Source organism: Aplysia californica, unplaced genomic scaffold (genome assembly GCF_000002075.1).
Source record: "Aplysia californica isolate F4 #8 unplaced genomic scaffold, AplCal3.0 scaffold01072, whole genome shotgun sequence".
NCBI classification, from domain to species: Eukaryota; Metazoa; Mollusca; class Gastropoda; order Aplysiida; family Aplysiidae; genus Aplysia; species Aplysia californica.
The window spans coordinates 15,425-38,702 of record NW_004798342.1 but is presented as its reverse complement, the minus strand read 5'-3'; the positions used below and the strand labels follow the sequence as shown (position 1 = coordinate 38,702).

The 23,278-nt window shown below is 40.6% G+C and overlaps 1 protein-coding gene across 1 annotated transcript; it reads left to right on the top strand.

Moving 5' to 3' along the window:
• The first annotated feature begins 206 nt into the window (after positions 1-206).
• On the top strand, positions 207-22,497 carry LOC101854912 (probable splicing factor, arginine/serine-rich 6). The gene is made up of 6 exons (XM_005111520.3): positions 207-476; positions 7,324-7,401; positions 9,616-9,885; positions 12,635-12,709; positions 16,317-16,394; positions 20,068-22,497. The coding sequence occupies exons 1-6, from the start codon at positions 313-315 to the stop codon at positions 20,429-20,431; spliced, it is 1,029 nt and encodes a 342-aa protein (XP_005111577.1). The 5' UTR covers positions 207-312; the 3' UTR covers positions 20,432-22,497.
• The last annotated feature ends 781 nt before the right edge of the window (positions 22,498-23,278 follow it).

Sequence of the window (23,278 nt, the reverse complement as noted above, 5' to 3'; positions counted from 1 at the left end):
AAGTGATGTGTTCATAATTTGTAGATCGTTGCTCCCTAATGCTAGATCTAGTCTAGATCTAGACTCTAGATCCTTTACAAAGGCATGCTCAATTTTCAGATTATATTAATATTGTGATTCATGTCTAGATCTAGATTAGATTCTAAATATATAAAAAAGGATTAGACTTGAGTTTGAGTAATTTTAATAGTAATACTAATCTAATACTATTAGACTAATCTAGATTTCTCTAGAATAGATTTAGTTGCTCACTATTTGTGTGTGTGCAATTGCTGTGTCAGTCAGGCGAAAAGACTTGAAAAGAGAATCAGAATGTCCCGACGGAGGGACAGCGGAGACTTGGGCCGCTATGGCTATGGGGGTTACCGTGTATATGTGGGAGACATCGGCCAGAGAATTGGAAGAACAGATTTAGAAAAAGAATTTGGGCAATATGGTCCTGTTACAGACGTTTGGATGGGACGAAGGAGAGACCCGTAAGTTTCATGTTACATTTAGATCTAGATTTCTAGATCTACATGAAGCTGCTGCGAGCACCTAGAATCTAAATCTATATCATCATTATATTATATCGAGATCGATAGGCTTGGGCAGAAATGCTAAAAATAAAAATATAGGCATTGCAAGTCTCAAATCTTAACACCTTGAGACCCGCAAGTCTCAAGCCCAATTCCAAGTCCAGGAAACCTGTATATAAAACGGAAATCTGTCTTAACGGAATCTCCCTGCTCCCCCCTTGATATAAAATCCTCTTTAATTGTATTACCTGATAAAACGGAAACCTGTCCAACGTGGAAACGGAAAGAAAAATCCGTTCCCTTCCGATGGTTTCACCTGTCTAAGACGGAAATTTCTTTGCCCGCTCAGCCCTGATTTGAAACAAAACTTGCAAGTTTGGTTCCGCCTCCTCTACACTTAACGCTATGGCCATGCCGCTGGGCAAGGAAGGGGAGTAGGGGTGCAATTTGGGGGTAGATGTTACTCTTGGCGGTTTTTATCAGCATCTAGATGTTACCCCATCATGTGAGCCCTGAGCGATGCAGATGGTCAGTGTAGTGTGGGTGTGAAATCTCTCGACTGCCCGTGAAAGTGCTCGAGTAACGAGCCACTACAGAAATTTTCCTGGGTAGCCAGAAGCCAGAGGTGTGAAATTAGATTGACCAATGCCTGCCGCCCTGATCGTACGGCCAGCCGAGAAAAGAGTTCCTCGAAACGTGGTTACAATGATGGCAGTGAGGGGTGACATTAGTGGGTGGGGCTAAGGGTGGAAGCAAAGGAGATGTTCAAAGGTTTCTGTTTTTAATAGGTCAAACAGTGGTCCTATGAAAGGCAAGCACTGGTGGTAATTGGATAAGTAAGACTGACACATGATGTCATTATCAGACAGGATAGCAATTGAGAGGTGTGAAATTTTTACCACTGCTTGCCGATCGGACAAGAAGCGATCCTTGATCCCACCGGCTGGGCCTTTGAACCCCCACCTCCCTCTAAATTCCCCTGTCTAAGACGGAATTTTTTTCTGGCTCCCTTGCGATTCCGTCTTACACAGGTTCGACTGTACTTGTTTGGTTGATTTATTTATTTTTTAAAAATTTTTTTCTCGTTTGTTTTTTTTACTGTTCTCTGTTATGTTAATAAACTCAGGAATTGCTTCAGCCTTGGATGGCAATAATGGCATTGAAGCCTTATCCGGGCCTAGACCTGCCTACCCCTTATCGAGGAAGTGGACTCAACCAATCAGCTAAAGGCCAGCAAATCCTAGCAAGTAATAGGGGTGTTACTGCCTACCCCTTATCTAGGAAATGGACTCAACCAATCCGCCTAGGATGAGCAAGTCCTAGCAAGTAGTAGGGGTGGTAGATTTGAATTAAAACAACCTACTGAAAACACTAAATTTATTAGAAACATACCAGTTTTGAGCATAATTTCTTTAGACATTGGTTCACTGAGTCTTGATCTAGATCTAGATCTATACTCAAAGTTTGTACTCTGCGTGTAAATAATTTTGTGTTTTGATTTAGGGATATTTTACTGGGTTAAGACTTGAACTTGCTCAAATCTAAGTACTTGGTCTCAAACACTTCTAGGTGGGCACGAGAATTTCAAGTCCCAAGTCCAAGTCCAAGTCCTGCCCAGGCCTACTCTGTGAATGGCCCAAATATTGATGACGTATTTCAGCCATCTATTTTTACCGTCTTGCGGGGCTTCCCTCGCCAGTTGACGAGATCTCACGCGTCGGTCCCGCTTTGCCGCTTCATGCACTCTAGATCTAGGCTAGGTCCTTGGTCCTAGGCTTCATCGCCGACTGTTTGCGCTGTGTGTGCGCGTGTACGCTTGTGTGTGTGTGTGCGTACGCTTGTGTGTGTGTGTGTGCGTACGCTTGTGTGTGTGTGTGCACGCACTTGTGTGTGTGTGTACAACTTTGAGGAGAAGGTAAATTTATGGAACGAGAATGGCTAATGTTGTTTATAAAAGGTAACATAAATTAATATTTAAAAAACACCCAACAAACACGGCGAGATCTAGAACCTACTCAACAGTAAAAGTTACTGGCAAGGGAAACCCAAGAGTCTTGGGGGAAACCCCGGAAGACGACAAAAATAGATGGCGGAAATATGTCATCTATATTTGGGCCAATCACAGAGATGTGCTAGGTGCTCGCAGCAGCTTGTGTTTCATTTGTATGGCATCACGATTCACAAAATTTTTTTTTTAATAAGTAGATCTAGATCTAGGTTAATCGCTACCCAAAAAGCTTAATTGATCTAAATCTAGATCTAGTCTCATCATTTCAGGATCGAAGGCAGGATTAAAATTGAGGTGTAAGGAGTTTTCCAAATTAAAGCTCCTCTTGGCACTCCTGTACAATTGCGGTCCCGTTTGGGGATACTCGTTTTGCCCCTCCAACGATTACTTCTTGTTCTAAACGATTACTTTTTTTGTGTGTTCCGATAGGCCTATGGAGAGATAGCCTATCAAACCTAATTGCAAAACATCAAATTATGGTCAAATTCAAGGGAGCATGCCCCCCTGAAACATCCCCCCCCCCATGTTTTTGTCAGGTGGTCAGGGGTTGCCCCCCTGAAACTCCCCTTGCCTTGTTAAATACTAGTGAAATTTTACTTCTCATTTTGTAGGCTAGATCTACTGATAAAACATCAATACTGACAATACCGAATATTTAAATCGGCATCGATATCCAGTAGTCTTTGCTTGTGTGATTAAGTGCTAGATCTAAGGACCGCTATTGTACAGGAGTGCCCTCCTCTCAGCCTCAGCAAGGAAGACGTTAGCCTTATTTAAGGACGTTTAGGCCTAGATCTACACTGCTAGATCTAGGCTAGCCGTACTTAAATGATGGCTAGACTGTCAAACAGCAAAAAATAGGCTACAATAAATGTTTGTTTTCCAATAGGGCCTACCTAAAATATTTGAAGACTACAGGGGAAAAACAATGGTAGTCAGAAACTGAAAATCGTGAGGGTACCAATTTTGAACGCTTGTTGACTCATAACTGTAATTTCTGTTCAACTTACTTTTGTACTTTTTCCTTCCTCTGGTATCCTTACGATGTCGAAGGGTCTGTTCTTAAACTGTTGGTTGATTATTGTTGTTAGATTTCCCATTGAACAACACTTACAGTTAAACAAAATGAAGTTATGAGTCCACAAAAGCTTATAAAATTGGCACTCTCACAATTTCCAGTTTGTGACTTCGGTCGTTTTTCCCCTGTGCTCTTCATTTGTATTTGAGACGAAACCAAATGGTGCCTTACTGACAGTGCATGTATTTGGAACCTGAATAATTACTAATGAGACCTGTGTACTCAACAGTTTTCACTCAATAGGGCATAACCTAAGTACGTAATAATGATTTCTGAATTGTAAATAAAATATTAGTTTGAAATACCTAAAGCATTTTAGTATTTCAGATGAAACTGAAAGGTGCCTTACTGACATGCATGTACTTTAAACCTGAATAATTACTAGATCTAATGAGACCTGTGTACTCAAAAGGTTTTGGTCAATAGGGCCTAACCTAAGTACAGCTAGATTGACAAAGTAGGCCCTATGGCTAGCCAGTTTGTTTCAGCAACATAATTACGATAAGAAGGCGGATGACATATCATATTGGCATATATGAACATGGAGATGACAGACTTCAGATGGCAAGGAACATGGAGAAAAGACTTCTCAGACTTTGTTATGGTGTGACCAAAATGAAGCAGTTATCGATCCTTCAAAAGCACAGGTACTTTGATGTTCAGTCAACAATAGGATTAGGATTGTTCAAGAATACACTCTACTGGCAATCACTTGCAACTCTGAGGTTATCGACAGACAGTCAGAGCTGAAGTATCTGGGAATCGTCTTCGATAGGTCGTTGTCCTTCAAAAGCGTGTGGATCATGTTGTTACAAAGACCAAATGGGTATGGATGCAATCAAGACCATGGCACCTGCTCAGATTCCACAAAAAGTGCTCTTCCTGATGTTGCAGCTGGTCGTTTTGTCTGTCATTGATTACGGATTGGGCTATCTCTCGCTGTCCGACACACAGATCACAAAGCTGGATCGAGTGCAGAATGAGGCAATAAGGGCAGCGCCGGGCTGCACCAAGGACACTCCAATATTGTACATGCGCTACTTGCAAGGTTTAAGTGGCATTAGAGTACGCCATAGGATAGCTCAAGCAAAGTATCTAATTGTAATGGAGTTGTGGAAACTCTTTTTTGTGGTGATTTTGAGGATTTTTTTATCTTGGAGTGGTTGGCAGCTCTGAATCTTTGATAAAGGAATGTATGATAAGTTCAGATCATGTCAGGAAATGGCTCTGGCAGGTGCTCACTGTCTATAATAATAATATATTACAGTAGAACATGGCTGTAGCGGGACTTTTTGTTCCAGAAGAAAAATCCCGCTGTAAGCAAGTTCCCGCTATAGGAATGCAAAGGGGAAATTAGCGAAAATTTTCTTAAAATCCTCACGAATACCTCCCTTCCATATCAATAAAATTTGTGCTTTTGATTATTTTTCCTTTTCTTGTCAACTTTGTTGATTTTCTCAGCTTTCAATTCGAGTGAGAAGCATTTCCTTTTGTTCTTGTTGGAAGCCATCTTTTCTTCGGTCTCGTTGCTTGTGCTGTCTATCACTATCATACCAGAAGGGCAACTGTAGAACTGGTGAAGTGGATGCGTGCGTATGCCTATGAGCATCAACTATTGCAATTCAGTGAATCAGGAATCACACACTACACGCTCTCCTCTTCTTTTACTTTTTGGCCCATCCTAGGGCTATGGCCTATGCACACTCTTATACTTGTTTACTTGTGTGAAGGACCGACATCACTGCACAAGGGGCATCCCCATAAGCCCTCCGTCCCCTGAAGAAGCACATCTCGAAGTGTGTAGATGCTGACGGTTCCAAGCACACTCTCATACATGTACTGGGCCTTTAAGCTACAGCACGTCACTTTTATAGTGCCTCGCATAACGCATCTCTCTGCACCAGCTCTCTCTGCCACCTGCCCCACCTCACTCATCACTGGACTGGCCATTCACAACACTGCACCGCTGACTGCCTGTTTGAAGCCCGCCTACAGCCCCCCAACCCCCTTCCCCCCAGCTGGAGCTCGCTCGATCTCTCCTGCTGTATCCGAGATCGGGCCTTTCCTTGCTCCGCTAAACCCGAGCACAGGTAATTGAGTTTACAAAGACAAAAAAAGGGGGATTCCGGTAAGGTCCCGCTTTAGGGATGGTCCCACTGTAGCGGGTGTCGCTGTAGTCGTGTTCTATTGTATTATCAAAGAGTCGAAAAAGACCTCTCAACTTTGCCACATAAAATTTGATTATAAAAATATGTTAGCTTTCACACCCAAATAAAGGCCTAACCCCAAAATGCCATGTATGAAGTAGCTTTTTCATTGCTTGTTTGTCATGATTTTCATCAAATGCACCTGATCGTGACTGTCAAAATGGAACTAGTTTGATTTTGAAGGTTCGCATGGAATTGTGCTAAAATGTTTGATTTTTTCACAGAAAGAGACTCCGGTCACCTGCTATTAGATTAAGCCCTGTGAAATGAGGATTTGATGAAAAAAATTCAACAGTGAGCACTGGATAGCACTGGATATATGACTAATTCCTGTTCACAACTGTACTCCTCCTTTGCTTTACGTATCAGTCAACCACCAACCAGATTGCCATGCTGAGGAAAGTAGTGGAACAGTCCCTAGAGTGGAACTCACAGTTGATTGTCTACTTTCTTGACTATGAGAAAGCCTTTACTTTTGACTCATAGATTTGGTCAAGCATACTGTTGAAGATACTGGGACATCATAGAATCCCGCAGAAATTGGGGAACCTCACCCAGAGCACATAAATGAAGGGAAAAGTTGGAGGGTTGTACATGATGGCCAACTCACTGATAGCTTTGACATCAGACCTGGTGTGAGACAGGGGGATTTGTTATCACCTTTCCTCTTTATTTGGGCAATTGTTTGGCTGGTGAAGGAAACCACCAGAGGACACTAATAAACAGCATGTAGTTGGACTCAGTTGGATGATCTGGACTTTGCGGATGACATTGCGCATCTATTGGACACCCAGGAATAGATGCAAGCAAAGTTTCAGTTTTAAACAGCCTGTTGGATTGAGGGTCCACCTGGGAGAGTCAAAGGTCCTAAAGATAGAGATTCACCACAAAAAGAGCAAGTCACAATGAACGGAAATTCACTAGGAGTTGAATCCTTCTGCTATTTTGGGAATATAATAATGAGAGAGGGGGAAGAATAGGAGCTGAAATTAAGTCTGGCATCGGAATGTCGCGACTACTTTCTTTGAATATATTTGAATACGATTTGGAAGACTGGAGATGTCTTGCTCAGAACAAAACTGAGGATTTTCAACTCAAATTTGAAAGCAGTCTTATTGTATAGATGTGAGACATGGACCTGCATAAGAGGTTCCAGGTTTTCTTCAGCAAGGGTCTGAGAAAGTTTCACAAGATCAGATGAACAGACAGGGTCATCAACATGGAAGTGTTAAGGAGAACAAGACAGCCCAGTGGAGTTGAAGTGGGAAGAAGGCGACACGGTGACAATGGATCGGACATACATGGTACCTGGAGAAGAGTTCCAGAGAATGATACAAAATAAAGTGGAAAGACATGGAATAATGTCAAGTTAAGCTATCCCCAAATGGGGAAAAATCGGAAGGTGTTTGTGGTTTTTACCCTGATCCAGGATGACAACGGCAATGATGAGTTGCTTTATGTGTGCCTAATGTTTTTACTATCCGCTTTTTGTTCTTTTTTTTTACTCCTCAGTGATATGGCAAACTTTGCCTTTGTTGTATTCCGCTACCCTGAAGATGCAGAAGAAGCTGTGAGAGACAGAAACGGAAGGTAAACTACTTATTGCACTGAAGATTTTGAATAGTTTGTAATGCTTATTTCTCTCTTTATGTGATGAATAAAAATGTTAGACTTTAGTTTGAAAGTTAACCAAACAGTGCTGTCATTGTAGTGCTCTCTTAAAAGTACCATTTTCAGATTTTTTAAAGTACCTCTATGATAGTGCATTTTGCATTTTGATTTGAAAGATGTGTGAATTCTTATCTGTGTAAGTCTAGCTTGGGGGGGGGGAGGAGGAGGAGGAGGTTTGCATCCATAACTTTAAACGTTAGGCCTACTGCACAGCACTGGATTTCATGTATGGATTCTGTTGTCAATAGAGCAAAGAAACGTGAACTTGTGTTGTTGTAGACTATTGTGCGATAAAAACTTTGTGGTGCAACTTATCCTCAAATATCTCTTTTGCCTACAAATATGGCCTATGTTTCAACTTACCAGTAATCTAGGCGGCTCCGATTTTGGCATTTAAAAAATAACAAAAGCAAAAAAAAACCCAAAGAATACACCACCGGGGAATAAAAGATTTTTTGTAAAACGAGGAATAAAAATTGAAGAAAAAAAACGAAACTGAACCTCTTTACCTTTAAAAAGAAAGTTTATTTTCTCTTCGGCTTCTCTTCGGCTTCTCTTCGTCTATTTCTCACTTGTTGATTTGTTATTTTCATGTGAAGAATACATTACATTCTATTTATAAATAGCTGTTTCTCTGTTATTTTTTTCCTCTTTGTAATTGTTGTGTCTTAATTTGTTGATGAGTTAATTTTTTTTCTTGTTTTTGTTTTGATGTTTTGTTTTTCTACTTTTTGTGTTTACATAGGCGTAATGTCATTTAATTTGATATTGTTCCTTCCTTTTTTAAGATGTAGTTTGATAATTATGTTAAAGTATGTCTCCACCAAAATGGAATACTGACACTGCATGCAGACCCCTTGTGTGTAATTCCAATTTACATGTAATATCCTGTACTTTTTCTTGAATTACACCCGTTTAGGGTTAAAACGGCCAGTCTTCGGATAGGTGGACACACACCCTTATTTGTTAATTTTGTGGTTGTTTATGTGCTGTTCTAATTTTGATTTCATTCTGTTGTGAAACCTTTATTTTTCACGATTTTACACTCTGTGTGGCTACAAATGATATAGATACTTAATACAGAGCACAAGAAATTCTGGTGCTTAAAATTTTAAAGTTACCTCTATCAACATATTGCTCTATACGTCGTCACAGAAAGTTGAAAGCTTGAAAATTAATGGCAACTTGTATGGCAACCTGTGTAATTATTTTGCAGCAACTTTTGATAAATTTTGGATCCAAAAAATGGCTACAAACGCAGATGCTAGAATAATACTTTTTAGTGACAAATCTTGTTACAAGAAATGAATTTTATAGTGAAAGTTCTCAAAACATGCATTCAATAAGTATTATGTCGCATTTAGAATAAAATGACGGACTTGCTTTTAAAAGCGATATTGCCCCAGCTGTAAACCTTTTAATATCTGTAGAAACCACCCGCTTGGATTTTTATCTAGTATTTATTTTTAAAATTTCTAGAATACAGCTAGTGGGTGGTTGGAGGCTTGGGAGGGTGCTGTTGTGTGATTTGCTCCTTTTTTCCTATCAAACATCTATCCTCTTTATCTCCCCTCCTTCTATTTTGTGTTATCACTCTCTTGTAACAGCTATAATCTTCGGCACTTATATGACCTTATTGTGTTGCAAGTGCCATAAAACTCTCATGGGAAAAAAAAAATACAGCTAAATGGTGTTCACAAAAATGTTGATCTGCTAAGCCAAATTGATACAAGTCATTGTGCAAAAGCTGGAGAGTCTGTGTTTGATAGTTGAGGAAATATTTGGTAGCTTTTCAGGACAAGTGGGCTAACCCCGATTTCGGGGGTTTCCAGAAATCTTGACATACACCAAAGTGAGCATTGCCCTACCTATAGGAGAAGTTCGCTTTCATTGGTGTGTATATTTGTTTGGTTATAGAGAAAACTCTCCTTGTCTTTTAAAGAAACTGAGCAAGGGTCCAATAACTTTACCTACGATTTTCTCAAAACAGCATTTTTGGGGATAGCCCCCTTGTGCTTAAAAGTGACCATTTGATATTTGACAATAAGTTGCACCTTGAATTTTTTACCGCACTAAAAGTCGGAATAAAGCATATTGCATGGGACCCCCACCCACCCTTGCTATCATTTTCAGAAAAGTGTGTGGTCGACAAGTGAGAGTAGAGCATGCCAAGCCTATTGGAGGTGGTCGCCAAGGTGGTGGTGGTGGAGGCGGAGGCGGAGGAGGAGGAGGAGGAGGAGGGCGAGGTGGAGGCTTTGGTGGGCGTGGCTTTTATGGTGGAGGAGGGGCTGGTGGTGGCGGCGGCGGTGGTCGAGGTGATTATAACGATGGATGGTACGGCCCTCCGAGAGATATGCCACCACGTGGGAGGTCAAGATCTAGGTCCAGGGAGAGATATAGAAGGTGAGTTGGATATTCCTCCTTTCTGTATTGGGTATAATCAGTGTCGCTTTGTGCGTTTTTGTTTTCAAAAATTCTATTTTAGTATTGTATTGTGTGTTTGTGTGTGCTCTTCACACTTTCCTCATGTGTTTTCCTTTTTAATAAACAGCTGAGCTCGGATAACTCAAACAGTGGGGATTGACAAATGTGTTTTTGACATCCATATTGTGGGTTAACTGATAATGAAAGAATAAAGAAATATCGGTTGGGAATGGCAAATGGTATGAGCTATCATTGATTTTGAGTTTGAGTTTTCCATGTTCATGTTATCTGTGCCTGACTGAATGTGGAAATGAGAGCAACATTCAAGAAACTATGTGTTGAAGTTTTTATGACCAACCTGCTTTATACATATAGTAGGCGGGAGTGACAGGTTCTTTTTTTACTTCTCTCCTTTTATTATGTCTATTATTTTGCGTTTTACATTGTTGAACAGTAAATGAGCATTACAGTGTTAATGTGCTTCTGTCTGCTTTCAGTTTCAAGGCTTATTAAGTCAATATTATACCCATTTTCTTTCTTTACATCTTTGAGAAAGACAGGAGTAGATTTCTTTCCCCTTCCCTCCTCCCTAGATATTTTTTTTATATTGGTACAATTACATGTCCATGCCCTGCACTCTTCTTATTTTTTTCCTCTTTATTGCAGGTATGATTGCATTTTCAATTTGAAAACGGTTATCAGTGGCCTTATGGAAATGTCTTTATGAAGGAATTAATAACACAGGAAAATAACACAATTATAAAGATCTACAGTTATCACTTTTTAAAAAAAATTGGTATTACATATTGGAATCTAATGTATGAGAATTTAATTCGCAGGTGGTTGGCAGTAGCTCTGATTCTGATGTGGTTTGTTCCTTCTTTCCCTTCAAACATCTATCGTCCTGATCTCTTTGCCTTCTTTTTTGTGTTTGTTACTCTCTTTGTAACACCTCTAATCTTCGGCACTTGTGTGACCTTATTGTGTTGCAAGTGCCGTAAAATTCTTACTAAAACTACAAAAGAAAAAAAAACGTAGTTCTTAGGCTGAGATTCATAAATGTCTGAATGTTTGTATTTATGCTTAAACACAAGACCAGATCCTTTCACAGTATTATGCAGTAAGAAGAGTCTCAGAGACATGTTATTGTTTTCCGTCCTTGCTCTTGGTTTCCTGGCTTTGCTGAGGAATTTTATATAGGCCTACATTCAAGATGGTTTTATTGATCATGATTTTATATATATGTAATTTATCTTGTTGTACTGACACATTTTTCAAGGCGCCTTCGAATGTGGGTCAATCTAGCGGTGGACGAGCGTCCCTCACTGATGTCCTGAGAAAGAAAGAGTGAAACGATAGCTACAGCAAGCTCGTGTGCCCCACCCCTTTCAGTTACCAGAAAGTGGATCAGTATTGCCCGAGGTTCCTTCCCTCCCTCGCGTGTGTCCTGCTCAGTGGTCGATAAGTCGCATGCCCCGGAGTCTGTCGTTCCATTCGTTCATGCCAAGGAGAAGTCCGCCCCTTCTATCTCCCTCTCTCGCACAACAAGAGCCAGATCTCGCTAGGAGAACGTGCAGCATCATGACCAGTCCAGATGTCGTTGTCGTCAGCTCGTTTCTCAGCTTGTGGGTCGAAGGGTGAGAGAGCCCGCAAGCTACTGGATGGATCACAACTACAGCGTTGACTCAACTCAACTTCTTGCGGTAGCCGTCACTTCGTCCCTCGACTTGATGTGTCCACCAACCATCTCTCAGCTGGTTGTCCTTGAGCGTTAACACCATCCTTTGCCAGCAAGTCGTGTTCACGTGCCTTCATGTGTGTCGTTATACGAGGAGCCGAGCAAATCGTGTGCAAAGTGACGTTTACGATCCTTCCTTCATTCCTTGCCCACCTACCTGGATGATGTGAGGAGTGTTGTAACGTATCAGGCGGTAGTAGGTATTGCATTACTGGGCATTTGATCCAAGTCCCCCTTTCAGGTTTGCCACCTCCACTTGTGCTGTTCTTTGACATTTTATAAATCTACTGGTTTCTGCCTGCATCTCCTCATGAAATTCTTTGATGACTTGAAATTGAAAGATGCTGTCTCTGATTTTATGGGTTCTGTGATATGAGTTTTGCTCATGGCTAAGTCTGGTAATGTTTATGTCTTTTATTTCAAGTGAATAAATCTAGAATGAACACCTCAAAACAAAAACAAATGGATAAGGTGAAGCTCTAAGTCTAGCTCTTAAGAATCTTTTCAGTCAATGGTATGAAGAAAGAAAGATTCACAGCTTTTGTTTTGTTTTGTTTGTTTTTTCTAAAAATCTTTAGCATGGACAATTATTTGTACAATTTAAAGTTTACTCAGAAAAATTTAAGTTTCCAAGGAGTTTACTTGTTATGGGAATAGGGTGCTTTTCAGGGAGGATCGGCTTGATATTTAGAAATCGAAATCATTCAAAAGTAAAAAGACTTGTAACTTTGTGTAGAAACATTGAAAGAGGTTGGTAACACCGGTAAATGTATTAATCAGGACGGTGAAAGCTCGAGAGAGAAAGGTACAATGAAAGAAAGTTAGCAAAGCAAAAGTAGGTAAACAGGTGAAATTGTTGCCAGAAATAGGGTAGTGTTTAGTGCTAAATAATATTGCAACTTTGTAGTATGGAAATCAGCCCTAACTTGATTGAGATCAATGAATTGCTCTTCTTTCACCTTGTAACTGGTATGTTTTTATGTGTTTCAGGAGTCCGTCTCCAAGGAACTATCCGAACAATGGTGGTAGGTGGCAGCAGCAGTCGCCTCCCATGGAAAGGAGAAGGTCAGAGTTTTCAAAAATCCATACTTTACAAAGTTCGTCCAGTGATAAGCTCCTTCACTCGATCCATGCTGTGATTTTTTTGCAGTATTTTATGTCAAAGTGATAAAATGGGTAATTCAAAGATGCATTTATCTTGGAGAAAATCTAACAACTACGTTTTTGGTCAGTTCAGCTTTTAGGACAATGTCATGTTAACACATTACACCCCAACTCGCGCGGACTCGCCCATATATGTCTCTATACGCATCGCCCTAACGATCGTGGGATCGCCCGGTCAGACCAGGTGTCTTTAGACAAGGGTGTCCCGCCTTAACAAGACTCTGTGAGGCGGAGATTTTGTTTGGGCCAGTAGTTTTAATTGCTTTTCTGTCACTCCAAAGGAGGTTCGACAAGTTGAAAATCTTAACAATTGAGCCGGGACAAGTAAATAGCAATGGATGTGAGCCAAGAAAAACGAACGATGAATGGGATATTGATGAAGATGTTGCAGCAGGAGTTCAGGGTGGTTCAGATAAATCAGATGTTGAATCTAGACCTAAAGCTTGATCAAGAGGCTGAAAGTGAGAGTGAGTGGTTAGACACCGCTGAAAGTGAGAGTGAGTGGTTAGACTCCGCTGAAAGTGAGAGTGAGTGGTTAGACTCCGCTGAAAGTGAGAGTGAGTGGTTAGACACCGCTGAAAGTGAGAGTGAGTGGTTAGACTCCGCTGAAAGTGAGAGTGAGTGGTTAGACACCGTGAGTGAAGGAAAGTCAGAACATTTCCGTTACATGTGGGGATAGAGTTGTTTTTTTCTGAAAATACATTCAACTCTCTTTCTAATTTGCTTTTTTTTTCTTCAGAATTTGTTTAGTTTTCTAAAAATGGTTTTAAAAAGTACATGTCCTTACGTTAATGTAACTTACCTCCCTTTTCTTAGGATTTGGGAGTAAAGTTCTTGTCCAGATCTAAAGGGTGTAATGTATTTAAGTCAAGAATGACTTTTTCTTGCCTATGTGGAAGCTCCTACCCAACTTTAGGAATGAAAATGTTATCTCTGAAGCTTCTAATTGAAGGTGGCCACATCTCTTATCAGGATTTATGATATATATGTAATATTTATGTAAGCATTCCATATTAACTGTTGAATGGGTCTTTGGCGGGTTTTTTTAAAAATCTACTATGAAATGATTGGGATGATCTTGGAAAGAGTTGAAGCCTTTTTGTTTTTATACTTATAGGTGTTACTCTTGATAAATAACTTTTAAAATTTGTGTTAATATGGCATCTCGTATCCACCTGAAGTAATCAAGATGTTATCTATGAAGCCTATAAATGATGGTTGCCAACGTTTTAATTGGGAGAGGGCCACAAATCTGGTACATCCGCCTGTCTCAGTCATAGATTGGAGAAGATCAGAAGGAGAATAAAATATAGTAGTCTCCACCTAAGATCCCACCGCTTACGATCCCAGTTCGCTTAAGATTCCACTGTTTTAAGAAAACAGAATTTTTCCTATACAAAAGTCACCCCTAAGATCCTGCTCTGATTCACTCTGAAGGTGTACATTCTGCAAAGATCCCACATTTCTGATCATAATTTACGGAATAAAACCGCGGGCAGGCACAGCCGATCAACAGAGAGGGAAAAGTTGAGATCAATGAACTGCCCGTTGCATCAAAGATCAGCCACTCTCGTGAATGTGATCACATAAGCATTGTAAAACTCGATGAAACGGTCAAATGTTTGTCCCGATGGGATCACACCGCTGTGTGGACTGACCGAGGTGTTTGTTTTCCGCAAACATCGCACTCGCATCTAAGCTCTCCACCTAAACATACATTGCCTCGCTCTAGGAGGGATCACATCGAACTGTGAACTCTTACGTGACTTTTTCAGCAGTTTTCTCTATTCGTGAATTTGCGAGACAGACTGAATTTTAATTGGTGTGGTCACAACGTAATGGTGCGTAATGGCAAAGGCGGGGGAACTCGGTCAAAGATGGAAAGCTATAAATTTTCAACTGGTAAAGGGGAGGGGCAACTGGATAAGCATAGATATTGAGACTTTCGATTGGATAATAAGTGAAAATGGCACGCCTCATGCCGCTATGCACTGTGATTGGTCATCAAGGTTAACCAGTCTTTGCTCGCCATATATCATAAATCCACCCAAGGGTCACGTCAGTTCATTTTAGAGTGGAGGGAGACCATTTTACAGATTGTGAGCCTTAACATGGGTCACCATAGATTTTTCCCTGGGTTCGTCGGCAAAGATCCTGGTTCACCTAAGATCCTGCATTTTCCTTGCTCCCGAGCACTGGGATCTTAGGTGGAGATTACTGTACTGGAAAATAAGAAAGGAGAATAGAAGAAAGTATCCACTGACATATAAGATGTTTCAGAGGTCTGTGTTTGCTCATCACTCTGGGCGGAGGGAACTATAATGATTAGCGAGGATTTATTTTCATATTCTCTTACAAAGATTGGTAATTATATGTGACGACACACCTCCTTAGGAGCCACAAGTTACAAATTTTCTGTTTCGAGTTACCGTATGTTCATTTTCTTCATCTACATAGTTTGAAGAACACTTAGTGCTAAGATTAAGCCAAAGGGAAGGAAAGTAAAGAAACTACAGATTCATAAAGTAACGATTTTGTAAGACTCTTATTTTGAGAAAACGGACGTCTAAGTTTATGTAACATTTTCCATAGCATACAGATGCTGTTTGAAATCATTTGAAAAAAAATATGAATAGAAAGACGGTGAACTAAGTCAGGAATTTTTATCTTCTAAACAGAAAAATGGCGAAAGAAGTCAGTTTTATTTTAAAAAACGCGATTTTGATCTTAACCCCGTCGTTGCCTTATGACGTACCTGGTACATCATGAAAGTGCGTCATTTTTAGCGCTGTGCCGTACCATGTACGTCTCGGAAGTTGGCAAAATTTTCTGCTCCTGGTTGCCTATATGATGTTACATGTACATCACACTAATAACCTGGCTCCAATTCTTCTGTACAGAATTTTAGCCACAAGCAAAGATTCATATTCTGCAACACAAAACGCGCATGTCAGTACCAAATTCGCTTGTATTTCTTTACTGCTTGGCTTGCAAGCAATTGATAAACACAGATCTAGGCTTGCGGGCGGCCGCGTGCTCTTGTAAAACTAAACATCGAAATGACGAAAAGGCAAATTAATTCACTTTTTGACTTAGATTTGCTGGCTATTTGAAATCATGAGTAAGATGGGAGGAAATGGGGTTTAAGAAAAGTGAGAAAAGTGACACAATCAAAGAACTGATGTCTGAATTATGTCACGAGTACGCCACATCTAGACCGGACATCCTTTAACACTGAGACATTAGGCTGCTGTCATGGGTAACGAGCTCAGCTGAAAATCCATGCCGACAGTTGGAACGTATACTCCCTGGCAACGACAGTGTTAATCACCCTTAGCACTTACTTTGGCCGCTAGTGCAAAACGGCAATTCCCATCTTGTGGCGACATAAATTGTTAGGTACTGGTTTCTACATTGATGGGCACAGTAGAACAACAGCACCAACAACAAGAGCCCCAATAGTTAACATTTTAAAAAAAAGAGAATTTCCTCTCTTCTGTCTCACCAGAAATGACAGTTACAACGAGCCACCACCCCCCAAAATGGCACAGCACAGTCCTCCTGAATCTCCTGAACCCCCGCGAAGGTAAGCCTCACTGTTTTCCTACAGGCTCCACAGGCTTTAGTTGGTACTTTTGATCGTTCATGTTATTCATATTTGATTCAGTGAGCTTCTCTGTGTTATCTGAATTTGGAAATGTGGGCATTAAGGAGCTGTCTGGCAAATAACGTTTATTTGAAAGAAAAAAACCTTTTCAAAGAGAACTTATGTTTGTTTGGTTTGGTAAGTGTGTTGCAGTGCTGGCAACTGCAGAGGGTCATATGAGCGGGCGGGACATTAAACATTTTCAGTTTGGTAAGAATTTTTTATTTTGCCCGCATGGCGGCTGAAGCCTACTCTTATCAATTTTTGGACCACCAAGGGATCTTTAACTGCGCAACTTGCACAGGGCACCTCCCAAGATTTTTTGCCCTTATCCGAGAAGGCTAGGCGGTGAAAGGAGGACATTTTAGAGAAGAAAATTTTCCATAATTTTCAGGTTTCGAAAACAGGGCCTATTGAATGAGAGGCAAATACCATGAAAGACCATGAAGAAGAGAACTTCGAATGTCAAATTTCTGAGGTTGGTTAAGCCATCATTCCACTTTGTGGTGAGCGTAGCGAAAGTGCATGGAGCCCTCTTGCAATAATTTCAGATGAAAGTTATTCTCCCTTTGTTGTACTTGTGTTTTTGTCTCCATTTTTGCTCTGTTTAAGTTTGTGCTTAGTAATTGAAGTCAGGAAGATAGAAAAGCTTTTCTTATGGATTGAGATTATGCTTACAGTGAAGCAGAACTACGAAGTACAGCACAATTGAAAAATAATGTGAACCAGTTATGGGCTCTCCTCCCCCCCCCCCCCCCCCCCCCCCCAAATGGCAATTTTAAATTTACAGGGTCCCCACCAGATCGGGAGATGGGGAAAAAGTCGGGAATTTTTAGATGGGTCAGGAGGTCGGGAAAAAGTCGAGAATTTTGTGATGGGTAAGTCGGGAAAGGATAGGGCCTGTGCAATATTAGTAGTGTAGCTATCTAGACAGTATGGTTGATGAATCATGAAGAGGAAACGTAGTTGAACCACTATGGCGGCAGGCGGAATTGTATGTGTGATACCGAGGCTCCATCGGGAAGAATCAAGATCTACTTTCGCTTTTGTTACCACCCAGAAATTTTCCGGTAATAGCCTGAAAGATAACGCAACACTTGTAACATGCAAAGTGTGCGTTACGAACACTGTGTCGCCTTGAAAATAAATCAATATTTAAAACTTGTCCTCTGCTGTCACTTGTGAGAAAAGAAAAGAAAGTTATACAGGCGTCTTGTCACATTCGCCATCGTGACCGGTCAATGAACCTCTGAGTGTGTGTACCGCTGTGAAGTATAGGACTCCGGAAGGGGGGGAGGAGAGTTGAAGGCACCGCTAGAGGTCAAAACTTGGAAGCAAATTTTTAGAATTTAGAATTTTGAGAACAAGCTTACTATAAGAGCTCTCTGCAAGGCGTGCTCTGGTGCAGACATTGTGTGGAATCGGGACCCGTCATGCCTTGTTATTGAGCTAAAGTGTTTGCGTTTCATTGGATGGGGAGATTGTAATTTATATATCTATATTTTAGCTTTCTGTTCAAGATTGGCAGATTTTCAGTGTCACTGCATCTTGCCCTCCCTCAGTTCTTGCACCTCTCACACTGAATAGGTCTACTTGAGCCATTCAAGTTATTACACTAATACTAATAATATTACACTTTGAGTTTGAGCAATAGTTTTCGTCTTCATGTTTATTATATGAATCACGACACCCTGACTGGTGATTGACAGTCGATATTCTAGTTCTAGGTCTTTTCTCAGGCTCACAACAGGATTCATTTTTTAATAGGGCCTATAGTTTATGTAGGCTAATATGTTGAGGGGAAAATATAAATAAGTAAGAACAGACTGAAATACCAAAGTCACACAAGATCCCAGTGCCACACTGACATGTTGTTGACTGGATATATTGTACCTACATGTGTGTGTGTGTGTATTCACAAACATATACATATGTTATACATGTATTAGATATAAATGGAGTATGTGCTGTCATTGTTATGTAACATGCCCCTGGAAAATGGATGAGGCCCCTCCCTTGGTAAAATGAGAAGCTGGGTTGGCAGTCACCCAGCATTATAATCATCTATTGTTTGGAGACTATACTACAAAATGTACATTTGCATTCATTTAAAGAGATTTTGACTTTTTATCATTGATAGATGGGCTTTTTGGGGGATCATTCTTGACGCGCAGCGGCCTGATTTTTCCCTTGAATTGGGGTCTTGAAAAAAAATTCCAGGATTTGGTGGGGACCCTGAATTTAAATTTATGTCTGTATATCTATGTGAAAAGCTTATATGGTTGTGGACAGAGTATTTTTGCTCCCACCATGTTCACATTCGGTGACTCCTCTGTTTAACCATGTTCCTCTTTGTGAGCAAGTGATTTTTAGCCGTTTGTCTTTTCTGGCTGTCATCAAAAAAAAGAAAAATTGTATTTTTTTAAAGAGAAATTCAAATGAGTCATTCATGATGAAAATGCAGGCCAATGAATTTCCTATCATACAGGACAAAGAATAAAAGTAATCTGAGCATAAAATTGTGGTTTGTGTGAGTCTGAAGAATTTAAAGTGGAAGAGATTAATCATAACTGGATGACTTTATTTTGGCTACACGAGGTGTAAATAAGACTGGTGGGGATATATGGTTATATTGGCTACGTTGACCCCAATAGGCACTTTCATAATAATTTGTCAAGCATTGGAATGCAGGGCTGCCCATCATTATGAATTTGGCAGAATCGTCATGATTTTTGTTCAGTTTTATGAAAATATGATCAAAGTACCCCTGGTTCCGATCTTTAAAAGTTTCGGCTATCCCAACTCACTGCCAACGTTCCCGGTGTATAAAGGTAGAAAAACTACCAGACCTGGACAGTCTACGTCATTAAGTCAGGTGCAGATGTCTAACTTTAGCATCCTCTTTACCTTGAGCCCTTCTAGTCGCTCAGTGCCACTTTACCGATAGAAAAACATTAGACTTTAGAAGTGCTGAATCTAGGAGTAAAGTAAACATTAGGTTGACAAGATGTTAGTAAATTCCTGTCTTTTTGTGCTGTGTATGACAGCCAAGGCCAGTGTGAGGTTGTTTTTTTTAAAGGATCATTGTTTCAAACGTAATACAATAGCACCCTTTTTTTTTCCTTAACTCGACCAGTGACGAGCCCGTCAAGACCGATTTTTTTTTATCATGCCTTTGTTTACGTTACCTTTACACATGATGTGCTTGCTGGACTACTAGCCCTGTCTTTGACACCCAAGGGAAAAAGACGATCCATGGCCATATATTACGAATTTTTAAGTAAGTCCGATTACTAATTTTTTATCTGCTGATTACTAAAACAAATACGTGCTGGTAGGTGGGAAGCCCTGGGAATGTAGTAGTAGTAACGGCCATGGAGCATGGGTCACATGAGCAACGAAATGGGGCATGCTGTAAGGAGTGAGTTAAATCCTTGAAGTGAGGTGGTGGAAGAGTCACTGTTTTACTCGAATTATGTTTTAGAATTCCCGCGAAACCCAAAAGGGTATAAGCGGCGGATAAAAGTAAGATAAAAGTAATGTAGAATTACGACCTTTTTGGAACAGAAACCTCTCACACTCTCAACTCTGGTTTTTGTCGTCATCTCATCAGGCACAAGAAGAAATCGTCCAAGAGGCAAGTCTCAGTTTCACCGTCCCCTCCCCCCAAGAGAAAGTCCAACAAGCAGCCGGGGTCAAGCGAGGACTCGGCATCGTCCAGCTCTGAGTCTCGCAGCCCGACGCCGCCCCCGAAAAAGAAGAAGAAGAAGAGAAAGAAGCAGCGAACTCACTCCTCCTCGGCCAGTCCGCCCCCCGACCCGGGCTACGGCGGTGGCAGAGAAAGCAGAGTGCCGCCCCCGCCCAGCAGCAGCGGAGGTCGTAGCGGCGGCAGTGGTAAGAAGGGGAAGAACAGCAGCAGCAAGGGCAAGCAGAAGTACGAGGAGAGCGACGGCTATTCCAGCAGCAGCAGCGGCTGAACGGGCAACACTCTTGCTGACTTCTTCTTCCATGAATTGTTAGGAATGTTTGGGGGGGGGGGGCTTTTTTTTTTAACTGCCTTGCCTTATCATTCTTTGGGTGTATATTTGATTCTGAGGTATAATGACGTTTGGGAGGTGGTGGATTTCTGATATGTGGAATCTCATCAGTGTTTACAGCTAGGCTTGACTTTTGTGTACAGTCATGTTACAGTTTTTGTTTATATACAGTATAATGAGTTTCATCTATTTCAGATTGTTTCAGTATTTTTTTGTCAAGCGCTTTTAAGAAATTTAAATTTTGTTGTCCTTTTTATTTTGTTGTTGGTTTGATCAAAGAACAAACTATGTTGTATGCTTATGTTTATGTGTTACTGTTGTATCGCTTGTATTTGTGTTGAATACTCTCTACTTAATTCATTTTCAAGTCTGATCTGAATACAGTGAACCTCATGTCCGTAGAACTCTTTGGACCCACGCTTGTTCAGTTCGCTGAATTTTAGGTTGCTGTGAAAAGATCCACCCTCTTTTTCTTCTGAAAGTGCCAGATCTGAAACGGACATAGCCAGTCATGGATGGCCACTCATTTCTCAGTTCAGTTGCCCTCAATTGTCCCGTAATTATCCTTGTGTTCTCCCGTAACCCATCTGTTCCAAGGTCTGTCAGTACACTATTCTTGGTCTACCACTCTTTCTTTTGCCCTCTATTTTCCCAGTGAGACTAAGATGGATAATACTGGAGTATAGTGGCATTCGTCCTAAATGGTGAGGTTGGAGCACCATATTTGAGAAAAACACCCCTTTTATATTTGGGCTCCTTTTGGGGGGTTTTCCTGTTCAGCTGTGGAGTAGATTCGGATGACTGATGTTTTCTTCTCTGAGATTCCCGTCACAAATATAATGTAAAACTAGACTTTCACCCACTCTGAGAATCTTACTGAATGTAAACACAGTACAGCAGTCTCCTCCAAAGAACGTGCTGCGTAAAAACAATATCCACTTTAATGTAGAACGGTCAAAAACACTCACTTTACACTTAAGCTCACTTCATTTCATTCTGCAAAAACCAGCTGAATGAAAAAGGAAGCAACAGTGTAGGTTTATTTGCATAATATTGTACCCCATGGATCAGCCTGGACAGCTAGATATTCTTTGCCATGTATGTATGTACACACATCTCCATTTCTGTCCTATGCAGTTTCTAGCGGCGTAAAACCTTACTAAAACTGAACTAACCATTTCTTCTGTGCCATGGCCAGGAATAGAATTTATGACATTGCTGTTTTCTTTCCTCGGCTGACTGTTTATACATGTCCCTCCCCTGTTTGTTTGAGTAAAGAGAAGCTCTCATTGGCACAATATTAATCATTTAGTGCTGGGAAAAGTAAGACAGACAGGTAGAAACAACAGAGGGAAAGTAAAGAAGTAGGACCTACCAGTGGCGCCCTCCAACGACCGGCCCCCTGGTCTGTCCAGGGAGCAAGGCAAGGCATTATATTTGATCTGAGGATTTTAAGGATTCCTTATGACATAACAAATTCAAAAACAGTTGGAACTCTTTTTCTTTTTGAAAAGGTCTGATATTATGATGACTTGGCATTCGTTTGAGGTTCACTGTATTCCATTGGATTGTTTCATCCAATATTTTGTATTGTGCTTTATTGACCAATGCTTTACAAAGTGAAGTCATTGCATGCTGAATTTTATAAGCTACCTGTTAATGTAATTATTACATTTTTTGACTGTATGTTCAAATTTTGCATGTGTGCAATGGGTTTGTTTTTTTTTGTTTTAATTTTTTTAAATTTGATCTATTTAATTACTCATTATTACTATTCAACATTATTTTCTCCTCGACCATACTGACAATGATGTGAGACTATAGATGGGAACACTGAAGTGTGTTGTTCTGTGAAACATATCTATGTGTTAAATTCAGAAGCGTATACTGATATTAACAATGATGCTATGTGTTCATTCAACTGGTTTTGATGTTATTTGTTTTATCATGGAATAATTTGGGTTTTGGCGACTTTCAACCCCAAAATAAAAAGTGTGACCCTCTGATCATTCTCCAGTTTTTTCTCTAAAAATTAGGGAGTATACTTTTGTTTATGTACTCTTGTTGGTTTGTTTGAGTTAAGAGAAGCACATCAACACAAAAATGGTCTTTTAGTGCTCAGTTTTAGAGAGAATGGGTGCTTGAGTATGGGCTGATACAACTGATCATTTTAAAGATCCCCTCTAGATCTGGCTTGTTGAAGAATATAAGAAATGAAGACTTGGATAAAGTTTCAACGAATTATCAATAGACAACAAATTTATGTTCAACGTTTCGCCTTTCTCCAGGAACCAGATGATACATCTTAACCCTCGTCCTGCGGGAGCCGGGTTTATGTCACCCGATAAGCCTATTTCGGCACCTCGTCTACGTTCTGGTCCCGAATCAGTGTAGCCCCTGGCTCAGCGCACGCGCAGCCTCTTACGTGTCATTCGGGTCCCGAGTCGGATCCCCATTCACGCAGGTCAAGTGTGTGTGCGTCAGTCTGCTTGAGTTTGTGTGCGTTTGTGGCCTTCTTCTAGAACCGCCTGCGTTGGTTCGTAATTGAGGTATACGTCTCATTCAAAACATGCCAAGTTGGTAGCTCTAGATGTTCGTCCAATGAAATTATAGAAGAAATTGACCCACTTAGCCACGAGGAGCTCGAAAGGGTAGTCAGGAAAAAAGACTTCCTTTTTTCTATACAAAATGTTTCAAATGAGCTTGATTTTGTATGAAATGATACTACCTGATAAAAAATAAGCTTGTTTGATAGTTTTGAATACCATTGTGCAGGTACAAAGAACA